At 44.8% G+C, this 27,765-nt stretch overlaps 1 protein-coding gene across 4 annotated transcripts in view; it reads left to right on the forward strand.

Moving 5' to 3' along the window:
• Nucleotides 1–27,765, forward strand: part of ST6GALNAC5 (ST6 N-acetylgalactosaminide alpha-2,6-sialyltransferase 5) — a 160,014-nt gene that overhangs the window by 75,888 nt on the left and 56,361 nt on the right. Inside the window, exons 5-6 of one of the 4 annotated variants that reach the window (XR_256458.5) lie at nucleotides 948–1,164; nucleotides 9,616–10,114. The exons of 1 other annotated variant lie outside the window; for it this stretch is intronic. Coding sequence is in view for 2 of the 3 variants with exons in the window: in XM_005302395.5 (XP_005302452.1) it covers nucleotides 9,616–9,847 (232 nt within the window). In the remaining variant the exon portion in view is untranslated. Of the gene's footprint in view, nucleotides 1–947; nucleotides 1,165–6,279; nucleotides 6,459–9,615; nucleotides 11,310–27,765 lie in introns of those variants that run through there. 2 more of the 4 variants (XM_005302395.5, XM_024107868.3) reach the window with 2 other exon arrangements.

Consider the following 27,765-nt stretch of genomic DNA (forward strand, 5'->3'; position numbering starts at 1 on the left):
AATTTGCAAATGTAAAATGGATGATTGCTCTTGTTATTAGCTATCTTGTGCATGCAAATGTGTTTTGCAGGTGAAAGAGGCAGCACTCAGATTTTTGCCAGTGAAACTGGCTAGTGTTAGAAAGTTTGGTACATAACATAAAAACATAAGAACATAAGAACGGCCGTACTGGGTCAGACCAAAGGTCCATCTAGCCCAGTATCCTGTCTACCGACAGTGGCCAATGCCAGGTGCCCCAGAGGGAGTGAACCTAACAGGTAATGATCAAGTGATCTCTCTCCTGCCATCCATCTCCACCCTTTGACAAACAGAGTCTAGGGACACCATTCCTTACCCATCTTGGCTAATAGCCATTAATGGACTTAACCTCCATGAATTTATCCAGTTCTCTTTTAAACGCTGTTATAGTCCTAGCCTTCCCAATCTCCTCAGGTAAGGAGTTCCACAAGTTGACTGTGCGGTAACAGGTGTAAGTTCAATGAGAGGTAACTTGCTACAAAAATCGATATTGAGCCATTTCACAACTACAGTTTATCTTGGGCCACATTCAGTGTTCATATGCAACAAGGGGAAGGGATTCAGTACAACTTTTCATCGCTCACTCCCCATTTGAACTAGTGGGTACTTCATTGAATTTTCTGCTGCAAACTCACTGACTTCACTGAAGTCAGGTTTATCAGTAAAATAACTTTCAGTGGCAAGGAAAGCAAAATTACAGAGATGCGTTGGCTCATTGTATCATGGAGGTAGAGTTTCTTTTGTTTTAATTCTTTTGAGCATTAAAAATGACCATTCAAGACCTTGCATTTGTGCTGACCATGAAGAAGTAGCAGCTTATTGACAGGATCTTTACCATAGGCAATGTCAACACCAAATTGTACATGGTGAGAATCTTTATGTATTTCTAACAGAACATTAATGACTGTAACTTGGGCTGTCCCTACCAGAGCTCCTAAATTTTACAAAGAGCTCTTCAAGGAAAGCATCAGACGAGATCAGATACTACGGATATCATACACAACTTCCATTATATCCGCCTACTTGAGCTCTCCTGCCAATTCAATTGGATAAGACCTTCTTCACTTCCTACTCTAAAACTGTAAAGTTCCTGGCACCATTATAATGGCTGCCATGTCCTATCCCAGAAGTGGTTGCATAATGGCGGTAAGTGAAGCGATCCTTATGAATTTATAAGTCATAAATCTGCGTACTACTTTAATTCAGTGTAAAGCAAGGCAACCCCTTTGAGGGAAAGATTAAGTCTGCTTTGTTGGGGTACATGCATATAGATAAAAAAAAGGGGCAATCCCTGGTTCAGAGAGCTTAACATCTTCACTGTGACCATGTGTAAAATGTTCATAAGAATTAATGTACTGTAACAAAGTGGCATAATATTAAATTATAAGATACTATAATATTGATATTTGATTTAGTTAGGGATTGGTTCTGCTTTAAGCAGGGGGTTGGACTAGATGACCTCCTGAGGTCCCTTCCAACCCTGATATTCTATGATTCTCTACTGTTTATATAAGAACATAAGAATGGCCATATTGGGTCAGACCAATGGCCCATCTATCCAATATCTGGTCTTCTGGCAGTGGCTGGTGCCAGATGCTTCAAAGGGAATAAACAGAACAGGGCAATCATCAAATGATCCAGTCTCAGCTTCTGGCAGTCAGAGGTTTAGTCACACCAAAAGCAGGGGGTTATGTCCCTGACCATCATGGCTAATAGCCATTGATGGACCTATCGTCCATGAATTTATCTAATTCTTCTTTGAACCCAGTTATACTTTTGGCCTTCACAACATCCCCTGGCAACCTTTAACCTGTTACTGAGTGACCAGAGAGGTTGAAGTGTTCTCCTACTGGTTTTTGAATGTTATGATTCCTGATGTCAGATTTGTGTCCATTTATTCTTTTGCGTAGAGACTGTCCGGTTTGGCCAATGTACGTGGCAGAGGGGCATTGCTGGCACATGATGGCATATATCACATTGGTATATGTGCAGGTGAATGAGCCCGCCACGCCATCAGGGCAACTCCCACCTTTTCATGTTCTCTGTATGTGTACATATATCTCCTTACTATTTGTTCTGTTCTATGCATCCGATGAAGTGGGCTGTAGCCCACGAAAGCTTATGCTCAAATAAATTTGTTAGTCTCTAAGGTGCCACAAGTACTCCTGTTCTCCTTGTCCACATGTGTGTTGACCCCCTCAAAGAATTCTAATAGATTGGTGAGGCATGATTTCCCTTTACAAAAGCCATGTGGACTCTTCCCCAATTTATCATGATCATCTATGTGTCTGGAAATTCTCTTCTTTACTATAGGTTGTTGTTTTTTTACAAAATTGGTGTTACATTAGCTATTTTTCAGTTATCTGGTACAAAGGCTGATTTAAGTGACAGATTACATACCAAAGATAGTAGTTCTGCAGTGTCATATCTGAGTTCCTTTGGAACTCTTGGGGTGAATACCATCTGGTCCTGGTGACTTATTACTGTTTAATGTATCAGTTTGTTCCAAAAACTCCTCTATTGACACCTCAAGCTGGGACAGTTCCTCAGATTTGTCACCTAAAAACAATGATTCAAGTGTGGGACTCTTGCTCACATCCTCTGCAGTGAAGAGCAATACAAAGAATTCATTTAGCTTCTCTGCAATGGCCTTATCGTCCTTGAGTGCTCCGTTAGCACCTCGATCACTCAGTGGCCCCACTGATTGTTTGGCAGGCTTCCTGCTTCTGATGCACTTTAAAAACATTCGCTGTTTAGTTTTTGTCTCTTTTGCTAATTGCTCTTCAAATTCATTTTTTGGCTGCCTAATTATACTTTTACACTTGACTTGCCTGAGTTTATGCTCCTTTCTATTTTCCTCAGTAGGATTTGACTTCCAATCTTTAAAATATGTCTTTTTGTCTCTAACCGTCTCTTTTACTCTGTTTAACCACGGTGCCATTTTTTGGTCCTCTTACTCTTTTTTTTTTTTTTGTAATTTAGGGTATACATATAGTTTTAGCCTCTTTTACATACATGGTTAATATTTATAGTTCAGTGAACAAATTATGGTACAGCGGTTCATTTACCTGCTCATAAAGATGTGAAAAAGCAGTTTAATAAGCAGTAGAATTTAATCTATCCTTATTAAAGGGCACAGCTACATCTGTGCTGTAGAGACTAACTCTGGGGAAGGTCATCTACAAAGGCCCTTGAGAAGAACCCAGTGCTCCCATAAATACAACTTGAACTGTCTGATTTGTCCTTAGTCTGCTCATTAAATTATGAAATATTGTAGCAAATAAAGCGTGATTCTTATTTTCCAATAAATGGTTACAAAATACAGTCTAGTGCCATTAACTATTGTCTACTACTAGAAATGTGCACCAAAGGCTGGACTTTAGAGTTGTGTTCCTGTGGTACATTAGGAACAATGTATTTTAGGTCCAACACAGTATAAATTTGCAATAAAGTTTGTTTTCATTATTTTCCAGATTAAAATCCTTCAAATGTATTGCTGATTATTTAGTTGAATAGCAAATACAAATATATTAAAATTGAATGTCTAATATTCATATTTATATTCAGAATTAAAATAAAAACAAATTTACAATTCCTCTTACCCATTTTTTAAAGTATTAATTAGCAGAGTAATGATCACTGTCATGGAACTAAATTAATATCACATCTGTAATGTGAAGGACATTTCAGAGGAATCATAAATATTACACAGTTGGTTCTGTAAAAATTATTAGCTTAAGATAATTAACCAAACTTCTTTCTACCAGGACAGGGGGAAACAAATTCTGTTTGAAGGAATTTTTCCTCAGAATGAGAAGATTTTCATTGTCAACATGAACAACACTTAGGTGTATAAATCATTTTGTACATTTACTAAATTTAATATTTACGTGTGTTGGTAGTTGCAATTGAAAGTGGAATGGTTGACCTGAGTATTGTGATTTTCTGGTGTTATGCAATAGATTCATACGTAAGATAGAATAGTTCACCTTGGTCATAATATTACTGAATTTTATCAAAAGCGAAGGGTGTGTCTACACTGCAATTAAACACCTGCAGCTGGCTCATGTCAGCTGACTTGGACAAAGGGGCTCGCGATAAGGGGATGTTTCACTGCGATGTAGATGCTTGGGCTGGAGCCCGAGCTCTGAGATCCTCCTCTCTTGTGGAGTCCAACAGCCCGGGCACCAGCCCAAGCCCGAACGTCTACATCACAGTTAAACATCCCCTTAACCCGACTCCCACGAGCCTGAGTCAGCTGACAGGGGCCAGCTGTGGGATTTTAATTGCAGTGTAGCCATACCCTAAGGTGTGTCCATAAGGTTGCTCTTATGCCACTCTATGTGAGTATCTGACTTACAAATTGCTGCTTGGATCGGGATGTGCTGAAGTTATTGAGTATTCCAGTAGTATTCCAGTAGTAAGATGATAACCTGCTTAAGTCCCCATAGCAAAGGTTTAGCACAGAGAATACACTATTCTTGCCTCAAAAGAAAATTAAGGAGGAAGATCACCTACTCCGATTTTGAGTGTTCAGGAAGCAAATTCCAGTCCATAATGGACTTGGAGTCAGATCTCCCTCTTCTGTAGAGAAGCCCTTGGAAGAAGTCAAAAGAATAGAAATACACCACCATTTCGCAGTGCTTCCTTTAATTGTCCTTGCAAAGTGAGGGATTTGGGTTCCTGTAGAATTCACAAAAGTGAGATCTCCTAATTCCTGTGATCCTGGGCACACCAGGAAGTGTCATTCTTCCCCAGAGACAGGAGGCATTCTGTGTGGATGTTCCTATCTCTACTGGCTCCCATTGCAACCCAGTTCCAGGAGCTGCACTGCCATTTGCTGGGTCCCCTTGGGTATGTCTACACTGCTCACTAAGCCCGGGTCTGTGGGACCCAAACTTGCAAACTCACAAGTGGAGTAGTGTTTCCTAGCCCATGCTTGAGCATCCGCACTGCATTGTAAACCTGTGTTTACAGTTGCTGGATCCGGGTTTCACAGCTGTGCTAATGCATCTCTTCTGCACTACACAGACCTTACACCTCAGGTCGGTGGCTTGACCTGCATCCACTCTGCAAAATGACAGGGTTTATCCCAAGTCACAGTGGGATTCAGGCCCTAGCAGGGTTCTAGGCCTTGGCTCCTGAGAGCTTGCTGATGCAAGTCAGACTGATTTGTGTGTGGACAGAGTGGGGCTTGGGCTCAAACCTGAGTCTCAGCCTGGTCTTAGTTTGCAGTGCAGACAGATATACCCAAGCGTCTGGCTGCCCAGTAGCATCTGCTGGAAGGACACAAGAGGGTTGATGTTATTTCTGGCAGCATTAACTCCTGATAGGAAATCTAAGACAATCTCGGAATGGTGCCATAGAGAGCCGCCACCTTGCAACCCCACCAAACCTTTTCTGGTGAGGGAGTCTGGCACCATACATATTGCTGCTTTCCGCATTTGGGGAGGAGCTCTGCCTGAGGAGAGCCCTGGCATGGATCTGTGGAGATCTTCCCACACCAGAGCTTATTCTGATCACTGTTTTAATTGCACAACCAGAGGCATATACATAGAGGCCATTTAGAGTCAGGTAAAAAAACGATATTTTCCTATCAAGAATTCTCTTGTTTGGCTGTCAGGTCATTTCTCATTTGTGGAAATTTAGGCAAATTGGTGTTTAAAGTTCTGTAATTTATTTCTTTGGCCACCACCTCTGACTCTGGCTTCTTACTCTGTCCCACCCCCAACTGCCTTAAATCAAGTAGCTATTGTTCCTAGTTATGTTGTCTGGAGTTATGCATTTTATTCCCAATTGTATGGCCACTATTCATAGTGGGTTATCTCCTTCAGTTCTTACTCATTGACCTCAGTGAGAGCACTACCTCAGTAAGAGCTGCACAATTCCGTCCTATATAATCAGGAGCAAAATGTATAAAGGTGTTTGGAACAATTTTAATAGACTAGAAATTAGATTCCAAAGGGGGCAGGGCACTGGAGAGAGGAGGCAAAATTGTCCAGAAAACTTAACAGCCGAAGCACAAAATCTGCTTGTCCATACTTCAACATGGTGATTGATGATGATAAAGAATAATGACATTTTATTTGCCCTTCAAAATATATATAGTACTCACCCCAAGTGAGCAAGTATAATTCTGCATGGCTGATTTACAGCCACTTTTAATTTGTAAAGGAAGAGATTGACTGGAGCGGGAGATGGGATGGCCTTGTTTTTCTGCTTCATTCCTTTCAATGCAAACACTGTTTGCTGTATTTTCAGGTACCAGTGTGGGTGGATACCATCTGTGGAAACATGTGCACTGAAGTGGCAAAAAGTAAATGATTGACGCCAGATACAAGTGCTTATTGTGTGTCAGCGCTGGCATGCTATGAGTGAGAAAGTATAGTATATTTTACAAACTGCCATCCAACAGCTCCCTCCCAGCTGTGATATTAATATGCATGCTAACTGACAAAATACTGATTAATGTCCAGTATCAGGCAGTGGTAAAATAGCATCTGTTTTAATATTAATAAATGAGATGACTAGCAATTTCCTGATAGAGATTACTCATGCATTTCATTTGCTGGTGACACAAGTTAATTGCAGTTAGGAGAGAACATGGTACAGTTAAGTTGGGTTACTGTGTAGTTACTCAAGCCACAGAGTTCAGATCCAAACCCAGCTCTCCTGAAGTTCAGGGGTCTTTGGAACTGGGATTTAGGTTTGGCTTCTATGAGAGAAGAAGAGACTAAACACAAAGGCCCAGGTGCTCAAATGTATTTAGGCACCTAACTCCCATTGGGGATCCCTTTGAAGATCTGGGCCAAAGTTGTTATGATACAAATCTGGATGTTCCCTTCCCCTGAGTTTGGTGTGTTCCTATAACTGGTTTTGGTTCAGACCCATTTCTAGTAGTCACCATTGTATTAAATGGAATAACCTGGAATTTCTGGAACCCGATCCTGGAAGTGACTGCTCATGAATATACATCTGTATCGGTACCTGTACAGAGTCCCACTGAAGCCAGTGTGGAGTTATTCACAGGATCTGGGTCTAAAATAACACATTGTTATGAGGTAACTATGGGCCCCATCCAGCACAAGATATAGGCCTACCTACATAGGAAAGATTGGCCTGCTATGGAAGCCATCAAACAAAGCAAAGAATAAGATCCATGGGAGTTAAACTCAAGGTACAGGCACAAGGAGAGAGAGGGAAGAGACATAATACAAATAATTTCTTTGCTTCATTTGCTCTTCTGTTCCAAGTTCTTGGGACCATCCAGGTCCCAACTCCAGACCCTGAAGTCTACATTTGTTTCTACAACTGTAGCTTTGAACTAACCTCTTTAAATAGGGGGTATCTTCCTAATAGGCTTTTATCTTTCCATATGACGAGAAAAAAGAATTCCTGTCTAATCCAAGATGCTGGATACCCACCCTTTTTAATATGATGCAGCCTCCAAGATGCTGTTTAAAAGCCTAGGAAATGCCAGAGCCAGTAAACCTGGAAGTTTTATCAGGAGTGGACCCTAAGCAGTTAATTTGTTACCACAGTAAAAGTATTAGCTAGATGGATAACATGGACCTGATTCTGATCTCACACACACTGATTTTACACCAGTGTATTTCCAGTGATTTAAACAGAGTTACTCCAGATTTACAGTAGAGAAAGTGTGGGGGGGGGGGTAAGAGAGAGGGGGATTACATTGTAAAGGAGTAATAATCTAAATGATATGCACATGCCTATATACATAGTAGTTCTGATTTTCTTTTTGAATACCACATTAAAAATATACCCTGTTAGATTTATGGCAACAGTATAAACCACTCAGCGAGGAGATTTATTTTTCTTTTTAATACATTGGACCTTTTATAATAAACTTAGTGTGACATTCATTTGAAATAGAGATCTAGAAATCTACCTTGGTGATAGATGAAACCATCTATATTAAATACATATATAAACATGGATTTTTAAAATTAAAAAAAATCGGGGTCTGTAGATGAAGTACTAATGGTTGGTGGGTTTTTTTTTTAGTTCTCATACATATTCCAGTGAGGCTATGTACAATACGAACAGAATCAATCTTATTTTTAGAAATGTAATTTTATTGTTAGTGTGTTGCTGGAGGATTGATCTCAGTATTGTATTGTGTTATTAGAAAGCTAGACTGATTGAATTAAAATGTTAATCTAAGGGATAAATGGAAAGCAGCAGCAATTTTTTACATTACTGCTACACATACAATATGGAGAATGGTGAAATAAGGAAAATTAGCCAGAGAATTGTGCAGGTGACAGATGCTATACAATAGAAATAATGGGCAATACCAAAATACGTTAGATTTTTTTTTTGTATATTTGATTGAAACTGAGCTCAAACATTAAATAGTTCCTTTTAAAATGGAAAGTAATAAGCTTGGTATTACAGCTACCAGCGCTGATTCTGCATTGGTCTCTTCATGTGCCATATCGGGGCCAGCTCAGCTTAGAGCAACTTCAGAGCTCCTCCGAGTTGCAACAACTTGGAACAACCTTGTGTGGACCATTATGCCAGTGCACAATGGTCAGAGTAGTGCGTTCTGGCCAAGCCTGGGGGCAGGAAGGAGTGAGGCACAGAGGAATTATAGGGGCTCTGCATCAGCCAGAAAACAGCCCTACATTAGAGTTGTTTTGCATTGGTCATATACGCTCCATTTAAGCTCCAGTAGTAACACTGGCTTGGATATGTTTTCTTGTGAGATCAAATTAGCCTTGCCCATATTAAAGGTATTTGGGAGGGTAATATGTATATTTTTCAAAACAACATACTGGCTGATACAGAAAATCAAACACGGCAACCAAAGTGTGGTGTGAGAATTAAAACCAAGCACCTTTTCTGTAGCAGGTACCATCAGTGAGTTGAAAATTGTTAAAATGATCCATGTCTCACATAAATCTCTCTCTACTTAAAATGTTGTGCTCTGTGGCATCCCTGCAGGTTGATGTGCATGGGGTTACAAGGTCTAAGAGATGCCCTGGGTGAATGGCTTTAATTTTTGCCCCCTAGGTATATGAAAGTGGATACTATAATAGAAGGAACTCATTTGTGCATTGGTTCCATTTGATTAAAAAGTCAGCAAGAGAGGGTTGCATCATCAACCTAATATGCGTGGGAAGTGCTAATGAAATTGGGTGGTTATATCCCTGGCACCATGCTGGGAGAATATTCACACAAGCAGGTGTGAGAGAATGAAGTGACTTGGATCAACTCCTCCCCTTCCCCCCCCTTCAATACAGTGTGCACCTCTCCTCTCGTGTTACAAACTGAATATAAATCTCTTTTAAGCACCATGCTTCAAATTTCAGTGCAGCAATGTGTCACTGCAGCACGCAGACCCCCCCTTGTTTTTGAGCCAGGGGAGTCACTCTTTTATCAGGAAGGGAAAAGAAAACCACCTTTGCTTCATTCAGATACAGCTTAACTATGCTAGAAAAATACCACCTGCAGGAAATTCAGTTTAACTGGGACAAAAAATGATTTGCGCCCACCAGCTTATTTAAGATAGCATCTTTTTTCAATCAGTACAAAGAACATCTTGGACTTCCATCTATTTTCTTTTTTCCACAGGGATCCTAATCATTCTTCAGTACCTTATCATTATTATGAACCTTTGGGACCTGATGAATGTACAATGTACATTTCACACGAGCGGGGACGAAAGGGCAGCCATCATCGTTTTATCACAGAGAAACGAGTGTTTGAGAACTGGGCACGGACATTCAATATTCACTTTTTTCAACCAGACTGGAAACCAGAATCACTTACGATAAATCACCTGGAGATTAAACCCGTGTTCTGAGGAATGAATGCACAAGACTGCAATCACAATCACCTACTGTATCAGGCTTCAGGGTATTGAACCTCGCAGAAGAACAAGGCAATCTAAAAAAGCAAGGTTAACAGGATTTGTGGGTGGAAACCACTACAATATTCAGGAAGTTCTCGCGAAGGAATACGTAAAAGGACATTTTGTATCCAATTGTATTATAATCCAATAATTAACATTGTCCAGCCAGCTCACCTCCTGTCTAAGTATGTGATCTGTAAAAAGCAACTTGACTATCATTAATGGGATGTTTAATTCATTATAGTTTTTTAAAGCACGTTGCCACTGAATTTTCATAGTGAAAACTTAAAATACTTATTTAATGGAGGTTTTTATGCAGGCTAGGCCAGTATTTTTCTAATTCACAATTATGTGATTATCTTTCATAAGCCTTCAAATCCAAAATATATTGCTGGTCATATAGAAAGGCCTAACTTCTTGTTTATAAGTTTTCCCTTTGAAAAATATGATTCTATTGAGCATGTAATTAATATTTGATCTGGAAATGTTGTATTTCTTTTTAAATGGCTGGGCTCCACTCCAAGGTAGAGTCTTTAACGGCAAGAAAATTCCCATGTGAAGATCGTGTGTGAGATGCTACAGTCTGACATTTCACATTAATATGAAAATGGCAAAGAAAATTCCTTTTGATGTAAATGTGCACTTGCAGCTATGATGTCAGGCTGTTCTTTCTTAATGGAGACGGGGTAGAGGGCAGGGCAAGGTTTACTAGATTTTATCCTGGGATATCACCACCGTCTGTGGCACTGTGTGTATAATTAAGACTGAGAAATGAGAGGGGCCACTTCAGGAGGTCAGAGGACGCTCACTAACTCCATTATTCTGTTTGGCCTTTTATACTTCCCACTAACTCTGTAATCCTCCCATTTCCAGCTGCAATCTGCAGACAGCCCGCAATGGATTAAGAGTATATGAACTGATGCCTTCCCCTACGATAGGTACTTATGTGATGTTCCTAAGTCTACACCAACCAGCAGAATAGAAATCGTATGGCATCAATCACATGAGATATAACGTTACCATTCCAAACTCTCTCCCATCCATTTCCCCAGTAACTTTCTTCTCATAGATCCTGGGTCACAGAGAGATTAGGAGCCTGAGTGGCTTGAGTTCAGTGGTTCTGAGACTGTCCCCTTGAGGACAAAAAGTAGCAGAACATGGCAGGTTCTTCATGATGCACATGTGGCTAGTTCCTGTGAATTACAGGGGTGGACACTAATATATGGAAATTCACAGTGGGTCTTATTGCGTTATAATGGCTTGTGCAGAAAGATGGATTTCATTTCCAGTATTATTTGTCCTTTCACCTCCCAACTACTGAAACTCAATCACTTCTTCGAAGTAATTGTGGGGAGTAATTTACTTATTACATGAATGCTATAATTCAGGCGATAAAGCTCCTTCATTGTACAAATTGTGAAACCAAAGCTATTGTTAATGGTTGATCTTAAACTGTCAAAAGTCAGGAAGCTCAAAAGTGAGGTGCAATACACCGAGGCAGTGGGATCACACTGGGTGTACACAATTTGCCCAAATTCACACCTGATGGGAGTAGCTGCACCTCCTATGGAAGTCTCTGCCTCATACTCAGCCAGGACATAAACGGTGGTGGCATTTGGTTAGAAAATGGGTGTAATGGGTCATATAGCATAATTTGCACAATTTATGATTCCGTGAAAATCTAAACTGTAACTGCAAAGAGGGGGAAGGGATGCAGCAAGTAGGATACAGCAGTCCTTCTAATTTGCCTCAGTTGGTATTTTTTCCCCTGCTACTTACTCTTTCCGTCTGGAAACCCCTGAATGCAAAACTAGTACAAGTTACACTACTTGGCCAATTATTTACCCCCATGCTCTGGCCAATTTCCAGCTGATGTTTAATTTCCACCATTTAGGGAAGGAGTTCTCAAACTTCATTGCACCATGACCCTCTTCTGACAACAAAAATTACTACACAAGGGGGGAACCAAAGCTTGAGTCCTGCTGCCCCGGATGTGGGGGCCAAAGCCGAGGCAAGGGGCTTGTAACCTGAGCCCTGCCACCCAGGGCTGACGCTCTCGGGCTTTAGCTTCCGTCCTAGGCCATGCAGCTCAGGCTTTGGCCCGGTGTGATGGGGCTCAGACTTCAGCTTCGGCCCTGGGCCCCAGCAAGTCTAAGACAGCCCTCATAACCCCATTAAAACAGGGTTGTGACCCACTTTGGGGTTCTGACTCCCAATTTGAGAATCGTGGATTTAGGGTGAGCTTCCCAGCCCAGGTAGACAGACACACACTAGCTAAAGTTGAGGTAGCTCGCTAACAATGAGCACCAAGGATGTTGTGGCACAAACAGTGCCATGGGTTAGCCACCTGAGTACAAGCCCTCTTGACTCTCTCTCTCTCTCTCACACACACACACACCCCTCCCCCACAGGTGACTAGCCTGTGTCATAATGTCCACACTGCTATTTTCAGCACATTAGCTTGAGTAGAGGTAGCTTGTGTCTGTCTGCCTGGGCAGGCAGGCATGGGTCCCAGCTGCCGTGAAGACATACCCTTAGTGACTGTGTTTTATTCCTCACATGTTATGTCATGGCACCTTAGAAAGAAGAGAATGGATTTTAAACTAATGATTATGTGACGAACCATTTCACCCTGGCTACTGGCGGCATATCCAGCACATAGTGAACTTTAGTCAACTTAAAATTGGTGAACTTTAGTCAAATTGATTTACAGAGGATGTTAATGGTCACTGTAAAAGATTTTGTTATAGATTACAATGGCTCCTAGGCTGCCATAGTGACCTGTCTTTTAGTTACTTTATTATTGGTTTAACGCTAAAAGGATTTTGGACATGGTAAAATATAGCGCTGCTAGGATATGTCTACACTGCAAAAAGAAACTGGCAGCACACAGTCTCAGAGCCCGGTCCGTTGGCTGCGACTCAGGCTGTGGGACTAAAAATAGCAGTAGAGACGCTCAGTCTCGGGTTGGCGCCCAGGCTGTGAGCCCCTTGCTGCGTTTCAGCACCCAGGCTCCAGCCCAAGGCTGATCAGCTAAACTGCTATTTTTAGCCCCACAGCCTGAGCCCAAGTCAGCGGACCCAGGCCAGCCACAGCTGTGCTGCAGCTCTTTCATTGCAGAGCCAATGTAGCTTGAGGTCTTCTATCACTGTGTGGCTGTCAGGCTTGCATGCGACATGCCGCCATAGTAAAAATCCCTAAGAAATTGTAGTTAAATATGGGTTAAACAGTGTACTGGTCCCTTTTCTATATTAACTAGGAATTGCCAGCCTGGATTAGAGGCAAGGTCCAGCTCATCTAGTGTCCTGTCACCAACAATGGCCAGTACCAGATACTTTGGGGTGGGGTAGGAGAGGGGAACGAGAACCCTGCAGGAGACAGTTGTGGGATAATCTCTAATAGCTAGAGATCGGATTTAGCCTTGAAGTAGGAGGTTTAATATCGTTACCAGTAACTATTCTATAATCTGGTGGCTGCTGTTATCCATTAAATGGCCAATGACTCCTCTAAGGTATTAGGTGGCTAACTGCCTCATTAGATACCTAACACCTCCATTTAGCTGCCACTGACTTTTTTCAAAAGTGCCACTCTGCTGCTAGCTAACCCTAAGTCCTCTAGGTGCCTATGAGTCCTCCAATCAGCATTCACAAAGCCACCACAGGCCACCCCCCCCCCCCCCCAGCTAACACACAGTTTAGGCTGGGTGCCCACCCGCCCAGCAGGCTACCATCTATCTTGTCAGTGGGGCCTGCTCCCATAGGCATGCACTGAACATGCAGCTGGGGGGGGCTGGATGCAGGCTCCTAGTAGGTAGGGTTGCCAAGTTGCTAATGGAACAAAACTGAACACCCCTGCCCCTTCTCTGAGGCTCCACCTCCACTCTCTCCATTCCCACTTCCTCCTCCCCACCCTCACTCACTTTCACTGGGGGTGTGGGAGAGGGCTCCGGCCGGGGCACGAGATTGGGGCATGGGGGGTATGGGCTTGGGGTGGGGCCAGAACTGAGGGGTTCAGGGTGCAGGAGAGGGCTTCAAGCTGGGGCAGGGGTCCCGGGGGCACTTACTGCACCTCCCAGGAGGCGGCTGCCAGGTCCCTGCAGCCCTGGCCAATGGGAGTTGTAGAGCCTGCACTCGGGGCGGGGGGAAGGGTGGGGGGAAGCGCATGAAGCTTCCCTGGCTTCCCATGCGCCTAGGGGCTGCAAGGCCCTGGCGGCCACTTCCAGGAGCTGCACAGCACTAAGGAGGGCAGGGAGCCTGCCTTAGCCCTGGGCCCTCACTGTGCCGCTGACGAGACTTTTAATGGCCAGATTGGTGGTGCCAACCAGAGCTGCCAGGGTCCCTTTTCGACTGGGTATTCCGGTCAAAAACTGGATGCCTGGCAATCCTACTTGTAAGCCCAGGAGCAGCACCCACCAGGGAAACAGGGTAAATGTGACAGAGCTCAAGAATGAGCAGGACCCAGAGAGAGCAAGCGATGCAGTTTTGGCTGCTGGGGCAGCCAAATGGATGGCCTGGCTTAGGGGCCTCATGCCAACAGAGGGTTCAGAGCTCAGGATCCAGAGTGGCATGGGTGCCTGGCTCTGATCAGTAGCCCAGTGTACCAGGCCAGCCACTTAGGTACTTAGTCAAAGACAGGAGACGGGCTCGTGGGCATGTCCCTCCTAGCTCGCTGAGGTGGCTTCCTGCTCAGCTTGCTGGTTTCTGGAAAAGAAACAATAGCCCTTAGGTGCCTGGACTGGCACTACAAAGGGACTTAGGTGGTGCAAGTGGCATCCTCAGGTCCAAGTTAGGCATCCAGGCTCCTCCACATGCTGCGTGGGTAGAGTTAAACGCGTAAGGGAATGGCTATGCTGGAATCAGGGTGTGTGACCGCAGCACATGTAGCCAGACCTGAACCACCTTTACCCGAGCTGGCTTGGGGTGCAACAGCAGCGAAGCCATGGCAGCTCAGGCTGAAGACGTGCAGCCGGGCCCCCGAGCTAGTCCATGCTGACGTCTGTGTTGCTACAGCTTCACCAAACAAGCTAGCGCAGCTATGTACAATGCTGTGCCATCACGCACATGCTAATTGCAGTGTAGACATACCCTAAAAAATGGGAGCCTCAGACGCCAACAAGCTAGCCAGCTAACCAAGTTCATAGGAAATGCTGAGGTGAGGGGTGTAGCCTTGCCCACAGGCAGCGGGTGAAGCTTCCCCTTGGGGAGGCTAGCCCCTGTCTGCCTTTTCTAGCCGAGGGCCCTTCCCCAATCTGTGCTGTCTGCCTCTCCCTGTGGCACGGGGGAGGAGGCTGAGAGCCCAGCCCTGACTCCCCTCACAGCCCTGTGAGCTTGGTCAGGGCCACTGGGTGGGGAAGGAGCGCTGAGAGCCACAGGGCTGAGCACGTGAGCACCTCCACCCCCCACGACCCTGGCCAGGCCCGGGGGAGAGGGGAGGCTGAGAGCTTGGTTGGGGCTATAGGGGGGAGGTGTTGAAAGCTCGGCCCTGGCCCTATTCCATCCCTCCACTCCCCCATCTCCTGAGGCCAGAAAAGCTCTGTGCCCCTGCCGTGGCTTCAGCGGGGAGTGAGAATGCCTTCAGGTCTGGGGCCGTGGCAGGGGATTTTTTTCAGAGGGACCAGGGCCCCAGAGCTATCACTCCCCACCCCCTGGCAGCACGAGGTTTGGGGAGTTAGGCACCAGGCTGGACCAGTGCCTCCCTACACTTGGCATTCACAGCCATGAACCCACTCCTGGCGTTAGGTGCCTAAGCCAGTCAGCCCTTTCTCAAGAAAAACCTCAGAGGTGGTGGTGGTGGGGGTCTGCTTTTAACTGAAATCCTAGGGGCAAGAGCATTTACCCAGGATGTGAGAGCCAAATTCCACCCCACCCCACCCTTTGTGGACCAGCCACCCTCCCAGGAGAGTGCGCTAAGCACTGGGGTACTTGGGAGGCATGGGGGGGGTGTGTGTCTTGATCTCTCCTGTTGCTGCTCTTCCACTGTGTATAATTAAGTAGTTGGGAAATGGGGGCGGGGGAGAGAGAGAGGGGGAAAAAATATGAATGAATTGTTATTGGCCAGTGGGTAGGACATTCTCTGCTTCCCCACCTCCTAGGGACTGCGGGGGAAGAAGGGGCAATCCCATAGGCCTTACTAGTCACAGAATTTGTCATGCCTCCCTCGCCTGCCCCCCCACGTTACATGTAATCTGAAAGTTTTTTTTTTTTTTTTGGCAAGGGCTCTACCCTGCAGCAGGACTGGGATCCCCCTGCCATACTAGCGGGAGTGAGCTAAAAATTCAACAAACAATGCGGGAGCAAGTGGGTATCACAGGATGGGATGGGAGGAGCAGTAAGAGAGGCATTGTCACTACGTACTGCTGCTGGCAGTGGTGCTGCCTTCAAAGCTAGGTGCTAGAGAGTGGCAGCTGGGGGGTGGGGGGGCATTTATGGTGTTTGCGGCCTATTTGTTTAATCCCACTCCCATCCCACACTATAGAGACTGTTGCATTTCTCCCCATCCCGAAAGCATCCCCTCCTCCCCCCAGTTTACATACCACTGCCAAAAAGCATCCTCTGAGCCTAACTATGGGTTGGGCCCCACAGATGAGATTGGTTGGGGCTGAGAATCCCACCAAGGCCCATGAGTTAGGCAGCAAGTCACTTGGTGGTGTCAGGACTGAAGCAGCTGCATATCCACCACGTCAGCATCTCCATCTTTACCAATAGAAACGTAGGTGCCTACGAGGCATTCGATCCACAAAGGAGGTTTTAGCTCAGCACTGCAATGTCTAATTTTAGTCACCGTGCTGCCTAATAAAATCCTTAGCCTTGAGTTGGGCATCCAGACTCCCTATGCAATGCATAGGAAGAGTTGGGCACTTAAAAGTGGGATTCACAGCAGGAAGCAAGCTGAGCCAATAGGAAATGCCAAGGACAGAACTTATCTGTGAACTAGGGTTCTGGGCCACTCAGCAGCTCTGGACCAGCATCAGCACTCAGGCAGCTTTGCACATACCTAACTGGTGAAACTCAGGTGCCCACACTTAGGGTTAGATGGCAGCTGAGTAGTGGTTTTGAGCCTGTCAGTGGTGCCTAAATGTTGGACTCAGATGGCACAGTACCTTTGTAGATCAAGCCCCTAACTCTCCCCCTATGTTGTATGGGGAGCCTAAGTGCCAACCTTGGGGCTGAAAATTCCTGTGGGCGGCAGGGCAACTAAGGCTTAGGTATTGGAACACCTGATCCAATACCTAAGTAGCTTTAAGGATCTGGGTCTGAGTTCCCCCATCTAATTAAGCAGAATGTAGAAGTATTTCTTAAGGCTGCTTCAGCGTTTACGCCAAAAATTTCTAAGGAAATACTTTTCAGACAGTGTGTAATTAGAACTCACTGCCCCAGGATGGGGATGAGGCCAAGACCTTAGCAAAAGGGACTGGATATTTATAGGGAAATAAATCGTTTTTAATTTCCCCCCTCTAGTCCACACAGCAAAAATTACTGGAATACAAAATAAAACCTAGTGAAGTCATTAATTTTTAAAAATGCTTTAGTACTATTTCTATTTACAAATGACCAAACTGCTTTTTTTCTACGTTTTGAAAAGGTGTAACTGTGTGCTACAGTCCAGCCTGGTGTGGGGTTTTAGAGGACAGTTAAAAACGTATCTTAAGCTAAGGCTTGGTAATGGTAAAGGCTGCCAGGCTTGAGATGTAGTGCTACTGGGCACCACTGTCCTTATCTGCTTTGTACTGTCATTCTAGACCTGTCACTATGATTGTATTGACTCATTAGCTTCAGCGTGCATCACCTCTGATATTAAAAAAACCATTGTAAAACAGTGTTTACAGATATCAGTAATTTTAAGGTCTACTTAATCTTAAACTTGAACATCTAACATACTTTTTCTTCTCTGGCCAGCTTCACTACAGTGGTTGTTTTTCAGCTTTAAGAACTATAACTCTAGTGTGACATGTTCAACTGGAATTGAATATGACAAAGGAAATATCTCTGCAACTCTAGAAAAATATTGCTTTTGGTTTCTGTTTTTTTAGCACAAAGATGTCCAGCTAAAAGCATTATGATATAAAATAATAATTGTGTGCACTTCAAAGAACCTTTCATCCAGGGATTTTTAGAGCACTTTATAAAGATGGATACGTACTATTTATGCCCATTGTTACAGATCCGGAAATTGAGGTATAGCGGTTAAGGTCCAGATCCTCAAAGGTATTTAGGCACCTAATTCCCATGGGTTTCATCTAGGTAACCTGGCTTAAAGTCATGTGACAAGTTAGCACCACACTTGAGAATAGAACTCCTGTTAACGAGTCAATGCTCTAAGCATTCGTGTCAGGAACCATCACTTCACAGACAGCATCAGTCATTTCAAATGGCCTGTGCACAAAAAAGATCCCTCATTTCACAATATACTACATAAGTAAATATTCACCCAAGAACAATTAAATTAAAATAATAATTTGAGTCCACTCCTGCAGTCCTTTCTCAGGCAATCTTTCCATGGGCTTCAGTGAGCGTTTTACTCAAGTAAAGTGTGAGGACAGTGAGGCTTAGAGCTCCAGGAAAATGTTCAGAATGACGTACAGAAGATGAAGCAAGCAAATGAGAACTGTGCCACTAGATCCTGACCTAAACCTGAGGATTGTTATTCCTGCAGTTCTGGAGGAAACAGTAGTAAGTTAGGGAAGTTTTCTAAATAACGTTTGTTCTGTTTCTTTGGCTCCCTGACATAAGTTGATTATAGCTGCCCAGGCACTTATATGGCACTCATCACCATAGAATCTGAGCAGCTAAGGTAATCTGGCCCCAAAAGAGTGGCAACCAGTGGTGGCATAATGTTAACCACATGGTACTAGAGGGGGTGACTATTTCACACCTCTCCAGCATTTTGAATTCAGTAATGCTGCATATTGCATACAGCACCCTTCACCAACCATACTTAGGAAAAAAATATGATTATCACCCCTAACTGATGGAAATTAAATATTTAATTGGATATAATGAGTCCTATTTCTATTTCAATTACATATCATAGCTGAAGGACAAGAAACCGTAACAGGTAAAAACACAGTTAAACAGAAGTAGAGCATATTTGTACAATCAGCAAATTGTAACTAAAAAAATGGATATTCCAGGAATCAGCATCTGAATCTTTACTGAAAGGAAGTTAAATTCAAATAGCTTTGAATTAACAGCTGTCTGTTACAGAGCAGAGCAGTGCAGCTAACATATATGTCAAACGTAATACTGTCCAGGGAACACATTCTGGAGTAACGGACTCCTTTAAAAATGTGTAGGAAATGTAAAAGAACAACTGGAAAAGTCAATACGATGGGGAGACCTCCACTGAGCTGGGGCAGAACGATATAAACATGACGTGGTTGAGAAATGGCCACACTTGCAGCACAAAATATTGGTAAAGTAAAGTTACATGTAAAGTAACAGAGAAAAGTGACTATAAAGGGCCAGGCAGCACTTGCAAAGTAGAGTCTCAGGGCTCCAGGGGAAGCTCTGGATGACAGTGCCTCTGACCACATCTGTAGTGCAGCTGTTGTGCCATATCCCTTAGGAGAGTACTGGCTGAGATCCTGCTGACAACTGCAAGTTCTGTAGGGAAAACACTAGGAGCAGCCCAGTGCAGGAGAACCAGAAGGCTGAGTTGTTTTAGGTTTTGCTGTTGTTATAAAGGCAAACCCCCTGTCACGGAGTGTGGGGGGGACACAAGGCCCTGCACCCCCGGCTTCCTGCGATTCACCATGACGCTCAGCCAGCTAGTAAAGCACGTTTATTTAGACAACAGGAACACAGTCCAAGACAGGTCTTGCAGGGAGGGCAAGGGAGGGAAACGGGAGGCTCAGCTGTGAACCCCCCCTTGCCGCGCCAGAGGGCTCCTGCCTGGGCCACTGCACACCGGGGATGGGAGCGCAGCCTGGAGGCTGCTCCAGCCCTGCAGCCCGCGGGGCAGTGCGATGGGTCCGGTCGGGGGCAGCATGGAGCGGGCAGGGGCCCGGTGGGCGGCGCGGGGGCGTGGGCCGAATCCCCACTGCTGCTGGGGAGCCCCGCGCCTCTCCCTCCCGCTCGTGGCTGCGGCTCCTTCCCGGCGGGACGCGCCCCCCAGCCTCCCCGGCAGCAGTGCGGATTCGGCCCCTGCCGCCCACCCGGCTCCTGCCCGCTCTGCGCTGTCCCCGACCGGACCCACTGCGCCCCGCATATGCCCGTGGCGGGCCAGGGGGCGGGAGGCTCCGCGGGGAGGGCAGCACGCGGGGCCTGCTAATGCCCCAGGCCCCTTTAAAACTCTTTTTTTTTTTGCTCCGCTCCCCCCCTTTTTTTTTTGCTCCGCCCCCGTCCCGATATTTTATACTAGTAATCTGGTCACCCTAGGCCCAGTACAACAGCTGGCGACGATACCTCTGGGGTACCACCAGCTGCCTCCTGATCCCCCGACTCCATTTTCCCTGGGGGAGCCCATTCTCGGTACAGGAACCCCTTTTCCCACAGGATCCTTTTCTGGCCACCTCTCCCCATGGCCTGTACCGCACTGAGGTCAGCCAGGTCCCTTATCTTCCGCAAGGAGGGATCTTTCTGCAACTCGGCCTGGACTCAGCAACTGGGACAGGGATGGCCACCTGCTGTCTCTCGCCTGCTGAGTCTGAAGCCGCAGCCTCCCTGGGTGTTCCCTTCCCACCAGGTTAGGGTCCTGCGCCTCGGGCAAGGCACCCTCCCCAAGGTTTATTATATTATATTTTGTAAACATTCTTTTATCACAGGCATTTACTCACTGAAAAGGCACAGTGCCCCTCGCCAGCTCTGACTGCGGGTCACAACCAGGGCACCCTGGGGGTTGCTTGGCCAGTCCTCCAGGTCCCCCCCCATCAACACCTCAGTGGGCAAATACGGGTGTACCCCCACATCCCTGGGGCCCTCCTTGGCCCCCCACTTCAGGTGTACCCTCGCCACAGGCACCTTGAATGGGGTCCCACCCACCCCCGTCAGGGTCAGGTAGGTGTCAGGCACCATCCGATCTGGGGCCACTACCTCGGGCCGGGCCAGCGTCACCTCTGCGCCCATATCCTAGTATCCATTGACCTACCTCCCATCCACCTCCAGGGGAACAAGGTACTCTCTCCGGAGGGACAGCCCCGCGCCCACCGTATAAACCAAAAACCCTAGTTAATGAAGGGGTTGTTTAAACCAAGAAGTTTTGAATGTAGTTTGGGCTATAGGTTTTAAGGGGAATAAAGGGTATAAGATAGAACCGGCAAGGGACCCGCGCTCCCTCCTGCTCCCCTTCCAACTCCCTTGTGAAACTCCCTGTTAGCAGCCCCTGTTCGCAAAAGCTCGAACAGGGGCTGCTAACAAGGTAGAAGAAGGTAGAAGAACCTGTGCCTCTAATGTAGCTTGGGTGAATGAACCTCTGCTGCTTCTGCAGGGAAGAAGAATGGGGCAAAAGGCTTGTTCCCACCAGGGCCGGTGCAACCACTAGGCGGCCGCCTAGGGTGCCAAGTGGTTGGGGGCGCCAAAAAGCGGTGCCCCCCCAAAAAATTTTAAACAGCGGAGCACCAGGCTGCCGCTGCTCCCTGCCTCCCAGTTCCAGAGGGGCCGTCAGCAGCATGGCTAATCACTCCCCCTACAACAACCCAAGGCACAGACACCCCCCTGCCTGCCAACCCCTTGCAACAACCCCTGCCTGCCCACTCCTCCCTTGTGCCACTCCCTCCCTCCCACTGCACCCCCTGCAACAACCCTAGGCACAGACACTCTCCCTCCTGCCCACTCCTCCCTTGTGCCACTCCCTCCCTGCCACTGCACCCCCTGCAACGAGCCCCTTTTGCCTCTGTGCAATCTCTTCCCTGCCACTACACCCCCGCCCCCTCCACATCTTGGCCACCTCCACCCCTGCAACAATCCCGTGCACCCCCCTCTCTGCCACCTTCACCCCCTGGAAGAGCCCCCATATGACCCCCCTCTTTGCAGCCCTGCACTTTGTGAACATCTGGTCCCCTGGGGGGAACTTGGCCATAGGAAGGTGGGGGCTGGACATCGGAGCGGGGGGCGCAAGGTGGAAGTTCCTTGCACCGGCCCTGGTTCCCACCAGCCCCTTTCTGCAGCAGGGGACAATCTGGCTTTGGTTTTATACTTTTAATTCAAAAATAAAACTGTTTGATGTTACTACATGAGTCACTCTTCTTCCCAAGCACCCTGAAATGGTGGCTGTGTACATTATAACTATCTTCTTTATAGCCCTGCCCACCCCCAGTGCTATGGGCCTGATCAAACAGTAAATACATGGCAGTATTATTCCAGTAACCATTTGGTGATAGGAGAAGACAGTTGCTATTTTCATACAGTTTTAGAAAAAGGAAATAAGATGACATGTCAGAGAGAAAATGCAGCTTCCCAACAGAATATAAAGCTCAGTTGACTGATCTACCCTTAAAAGTTTTGCTGGCATAGCAAAGTCAGTTAGGAATATGAAAAAAATATCATCCCTTCCCACCACCCCCTCCCCACACACCTGATACAGCTATGCCAGAAACAGCCCTAGTGTAGACATAGTTATACCAGCCAAAAAAATCCTTATGGAAGCATAGGTTATTTGGGGGAGCGATAGCTCAGTGGTTTGAGCATTGGACTGCTAAACCCAGGATTGTGAGCTCAGTCCTTGAGGTGGCTACTTAGGGATCTGGGGCAAAATCAGTACTTGCTAGTGAAGGCAGGGGGCTGGACACGATGACCTTTCAGGGTCCCTTCCAATTCTAGGAGATAGGTATATCTCCATTTATTATTATATTATTTAGAGTTTAGGGAACTGGTATAAGCTATATTGGCAAAAGAACATTTCTTTGTTGATGCAAACTGCACCTCCACTAGGCTATATCAACAAACCCTTTCTAGCATAGACAAGTCAGTGTCCCTCATATACAAACATTTAAAAAAATATATATATAATAGTATAGGGAGAGATGGAGTGGAGAGAAATTTAATATATACATGTACCTGTGTTAAAAAAACAAAACTTGAAAGGCACATGCCAGTTTAACCATTTAGATGCGACACAAATCCACTTTAGGAAAAAACAAAAGCAAAAGACCCCACACTCTAATTTTGAAGAATTTGCAAGTGAAACAGGTGCGTTACTTCGGTAGCATATTATTTAGGATATAAAAAATTTTCATATTTAAGCACAAAGGCTTTCAAGATGTCTGACTTACAGTGTGCTATTTTTAAAAGTTTGCAGACAAATGCAAACCACAGCTAATTAGGTTTACAAACAGCAGAGGATATTATCTTCTAAGACAAACATCTACCTGTTCTTTTTTACTTTGGCTTTCACCACTGTAAAAAACCCACTATTATGCTCTTTATTGCACAGCAGTGCTAAAATTATGGTTGAGGAGACACTTTCATTGTATACACTCCTATTTTCTGTAGCTTGTAACTTTCTGGAGAAATTACCCTTCTCATGCTTGTCCTCAAAAGTGAATTCATTTGGAAAGTTTGATAAAATGTTATTAAGTCATAGCTATGTGACACAGGCACAGTTGGAAGCCAACATTCAGAGAAAGTGGGACTTGGTGCTGCTGTGGCAGTACAGGGTGTTAGTGTAGAAGACCCTGTGGCTCTACAGTGGCTTCAGTGAATGAACCTCATCTGCTTCCACAGGAAGAAAGGGGATGTTCCAACTAGCCCCATTCTGCAGCAGGGGACTATCTGGCTCTGGTTTTATACTTTTAATTTAAAAATTAAAAAACAGTGCTATATGCGATATAAGCATGTTAATTTTACGTTAGTGACCTTACTCGAAACCCATAGGACACCTGCATTCAGCTGAAAGACGGGCTATGGGGTCTCTGTAACAATGGGGTCTCTGTAACAAACACCTGCAATGCTAGGCAATTCAGTTCAGCCCCTGGAAGAAAACCTTCCGTTCCCTACTTCCATGGCAGCAGACTCCATCGCAGGGAAGGGGAAGTGCAAAACCAGTTTGAGCCAATCTTTTGGAAGGCTTTGATCATATTCTTTTGGGATCAGGATTGCCAAAACAGCAGACCTAGCCAGGTTAGCAGCATGAGAGAATCAGCTTACACTATTACTTATGACCTCGTTGGGTCATGACGCTTTCCAGGCTCTTCCATCACGTAGATTAGCAGCCTGTCTCCCCACACTATCAACACATGTTTGAATTTGCTCCCTGCTCTCACCTTTTTGGCTTTTTTTCCACAGCTGGTTGGTCTAGTACCATGTCTGGTGTTCACTCTTCCTTACAGTATTTGAATCCTCAGTCCTAGCATCACCTACTGGGCCCATAAGCAGGCAATACTGTTTCCAATTCAGCTTTGTTTTATCCCCTGTGGATCCTTACTTGAAGAGGCATCAGGGCATGAGATGTGATCTGCTCAGTCCAAATACAGAAGCTGAGGGAAAACACCGGTAGCTTAGATGCAATTATCCAGCACTGTGGAAATGATTTGGTTCCTCGGCTGTTATCAGGCTATTGCAGTGGATGAAACAAGACAAAAATCAGTCCAATGGTCCTGGCCACTCAATTAGCCAGGTTGGAGCTGCTGACCCTAAACATTTCAAGAGGGTGCCATCAAACGCCTCATGGGAAACAGGGCTAGGAAAGGGGTCAACAATGATGGAAGTAGTTTTATTTGCTGCACTGTCCACCAACCATTAGGAATAAGAGTTTTTCTTACGAGTGTCCTGGCCTGCTTTGCCCAATTGCATGCAATTTTGTGATGTCAGCTCTGTTATCTTTAGTTTTAGGCTGCAGACCTGACTGAAGAGCAATTGATTAAATGGAGGATGCCCACTAAACTTAGAGTTTAGCACCATCTGTAATCTCTGGTCCCGAAGAGCAAAGATCCAGGCAAGGCTGTTTACGTAGGGGTAGGAATGTCTCTCAACTTTGCTGCAGTTTAGAGACAGGGGCATATGTCCTCCCTGCAGAACAGGTGTCAACACTACCATTACCATAATCTGATGGAGGTTGGTCTTTACTCAGAGGGGCAGCTCTCTGAACAAAAGTGGGTAGCATTACTGGTGATAGTAGGGATAGCAGCAGCTTTGGTTTACCTATATTCCTTCATCATGTCAGGAAGACATAGCTTCCTGGTAGGTATTATGATAACCCAGGAAAACAAGGATTGGCTTGTATGGTGAATTGAACCCTCTTATTTTCATAGCTGCCAGGACTTTCTGCCTTGGGGCTTAGGTAGCTTTGCTTGTTTATCTCTGTTTTGCAGCCTTTTCTGCCAGTCTGGAGTCATGTATTTGTGTAATCATTTGGGCATGCCTGGGAAAACAAAGTACTGCACATACATCCAGGATATCGTTTTTTCTTATTAAAGGTAAAGCCACAGCCATGAATCAAGGTACACAGACATTTAGGCATGCATACCTGGCTATGTACATATGGAAAAGCTACCATACCTTTAGTCAAATGATGGCAATATGCTTGAATAAGTGATCCTAAAAAAGTGAAAATGTTGAAATAAAGATGCTGATTTTAGAGTGGTGATTATTCAGGTTTTTTTAAAAAGTTTTTACCATTCCTATAGCATCATAATTTGTCCTAGGTACTATATAGTGAAACAATACAATACATCAGGGAAGTTATATGGTCAAGGATTTACAGACAAGAAGGTCAGCAATGCAATCTTGGCCACACTGTGGGCATGGGTGTACACACATACAGTATACATACAGTGTGTACTTCTGCTCTGAAAAGTGTCTATTGAAAAAGTTATTTTTATACAACAGTTCTACTCCTATCTATAGTCATTCATAGCTGCATACTTTAGTGACTAAAAAAAAGATTTTACTGTTTTATATTCCCAAGAGGGAGAAAAAGCTGGATTCTATTCTGTGTGCATTATCATCAAAATTGTTTATTAAATTCCAAATGCAGAGCTAAAATATGCAACCTCAGAGAAAGCACTGAGATTGCACAAAGGGTATAATTTGCCCTGCAAAACATATATGATGTGACAGATGGAAAGTACTCAGTTTGACTCTTAGATCCCAGGTTGAGTTCACAGGGCTGGAAGTTGGGGGAGGGCAGGGGGAATTTCACTTGTAAACAGCACATTTACTTGGAATCTTACTGAGACGCATTTCTAGAGTCACTTTTCTGAGTGGTACTGTACTTAGGGACAAAAATTATAATCAAATACCTGAAAGAAAAGACTGTCACATGAGCAAGATGGCTGACTTATCGGGGTTCCGGGATTCAGCTTCCTTAACCATGGAATGTTTTTCTGGGAAGGACAACAGTTGAGAAGAGATGGAGTGCATCTGACCAAGAAGGGGAAGAACACCAACTCAACAACATAGTGAGGAGGGCTTTAAACTAGGTTCAAAGAGGACAGGTGACAAAAGCCCACAGGTAAACATTAGCAAAGGCAACCTTAACAGAGGACTTGATTGGACGGGGGTGGGGGGAGGCAATAGAAAATTACAATAGGGTCAGCAAGGAGCATCAAGAGGGATATCAATGGGGGAATCTGCTCAAGATCTTAGATGTCTGTACACAAATGGAAGGAATATGGGGAATAAAAAAGAACTGGAAGTGTTAGTAGATAAGCTAAATTATGACTTAACTAGCATCACAAAGACTTGGTGCGATAAAATACATGACTAAAAAATTGCTATAGAGGGGTATAGCTTGTTCAGGAAGGACAGGCAGGGAAAAAAGGAGGAGGTGTTGCATTAGACATTAAAAATACATACACATGTTCCAGAAAGCAGTGAGAGACCGATCAGTTGAAAATCTCTGGGTAAAGGTAAAAGGGGAAAAATGGGGTTAAAAAGTGGTGATGGATGCATTTCTAGAACAAATAAAAAAAAATCCGAACACAGGACCTGGTAGTAATGGGGGACTTTCACTACCCATACATCTATTAGAAAAGTAATATGGCAAAACACAAAATTTCCAATAAGTCCTTGGAATGTTCTGGGGAGAACTTTGTTTCAGAAATGAAGTAATCAGGGAGACAGCCATTTTAAACTTGATTCTGACCAACAGGGAGGAACTGGTTGTAAATTTAAAGGTTAAAGGCAATTTGGGTAAAAATGATTATGAAATGATAGATTCTATGGAAAGGAAGGAGAAAGAGCAACAAAATAAGAACAACGGACTTTGAAAAAAGCAGACTTTAACAATCTCAGAGCACTGGTAAGTAAGGTCCCGTGGGAAGAAAATGTAAGGGATAAATTTGTTCAGGACAGCTGGCAGTTTCTCAAAGAGACAACATTAAAGGCACAGCAGCAAATTATCCTGATGTGAAAGAAACATAGGAAGACTAGTAACAGCCAATCTTGCTCTATCAAGAGCTCTTTAATTACCTGAAAATCAAAAAGGAATTCTACAAAAAGTGGAAACATGGACAAATTGCTAAAGAGGAGTACAAAAGTATAGTACAAGAATGCAAGGACAAAATCAGAAAGGCTAAGGCATAAAATGAGTTAAACCTAGCAAGGGATGTAAAAGGAAGAAGAGGTTCCATAAATACATTAGGAGCAAAGAAAGATGAAGAAAAGTGTAGGTCCTCTACTTAGTGGGGAAGGAGAGCTAATAACTTATGACATCAAGAAGGCTGAGGTGTTTAATGCCTGTGTTACTTCAGTCTTCACTAAAAATGTTAACACTGAACAGATACTCAGCTCAATTAACATTAACAAGAGAGAAGGAACACAAGCCGAAACAGGGCAAGAACAGGTTAAAGATAAGTTAGATGTATTCAAGTTGGCAGGACCTGATGAAATTCATCCTAGAGTACTTAAGGAACTAACTGAAGCGATCTCAGAAACACTAGCAATTATCTTCGAGAATTCATGGGGGACAGGTGAGATCCCAGAGGGCTGGAGAAG

This window comes from Chrysemys picta, chromosome 8 (assembly GCF_011386835.1).
Source record: "Chrysemys picta bellii isolate R12L10 chromosome 8, ASM1138683v2, whole genome shotgun sequence".
In the NCBI taxonomy this organism is placed as follows: domain Eukaryota; kingdom Metazoa; phylum Chordata; order Testudines; family Emydidae; genus Chrysemys; species Chrysemys picta.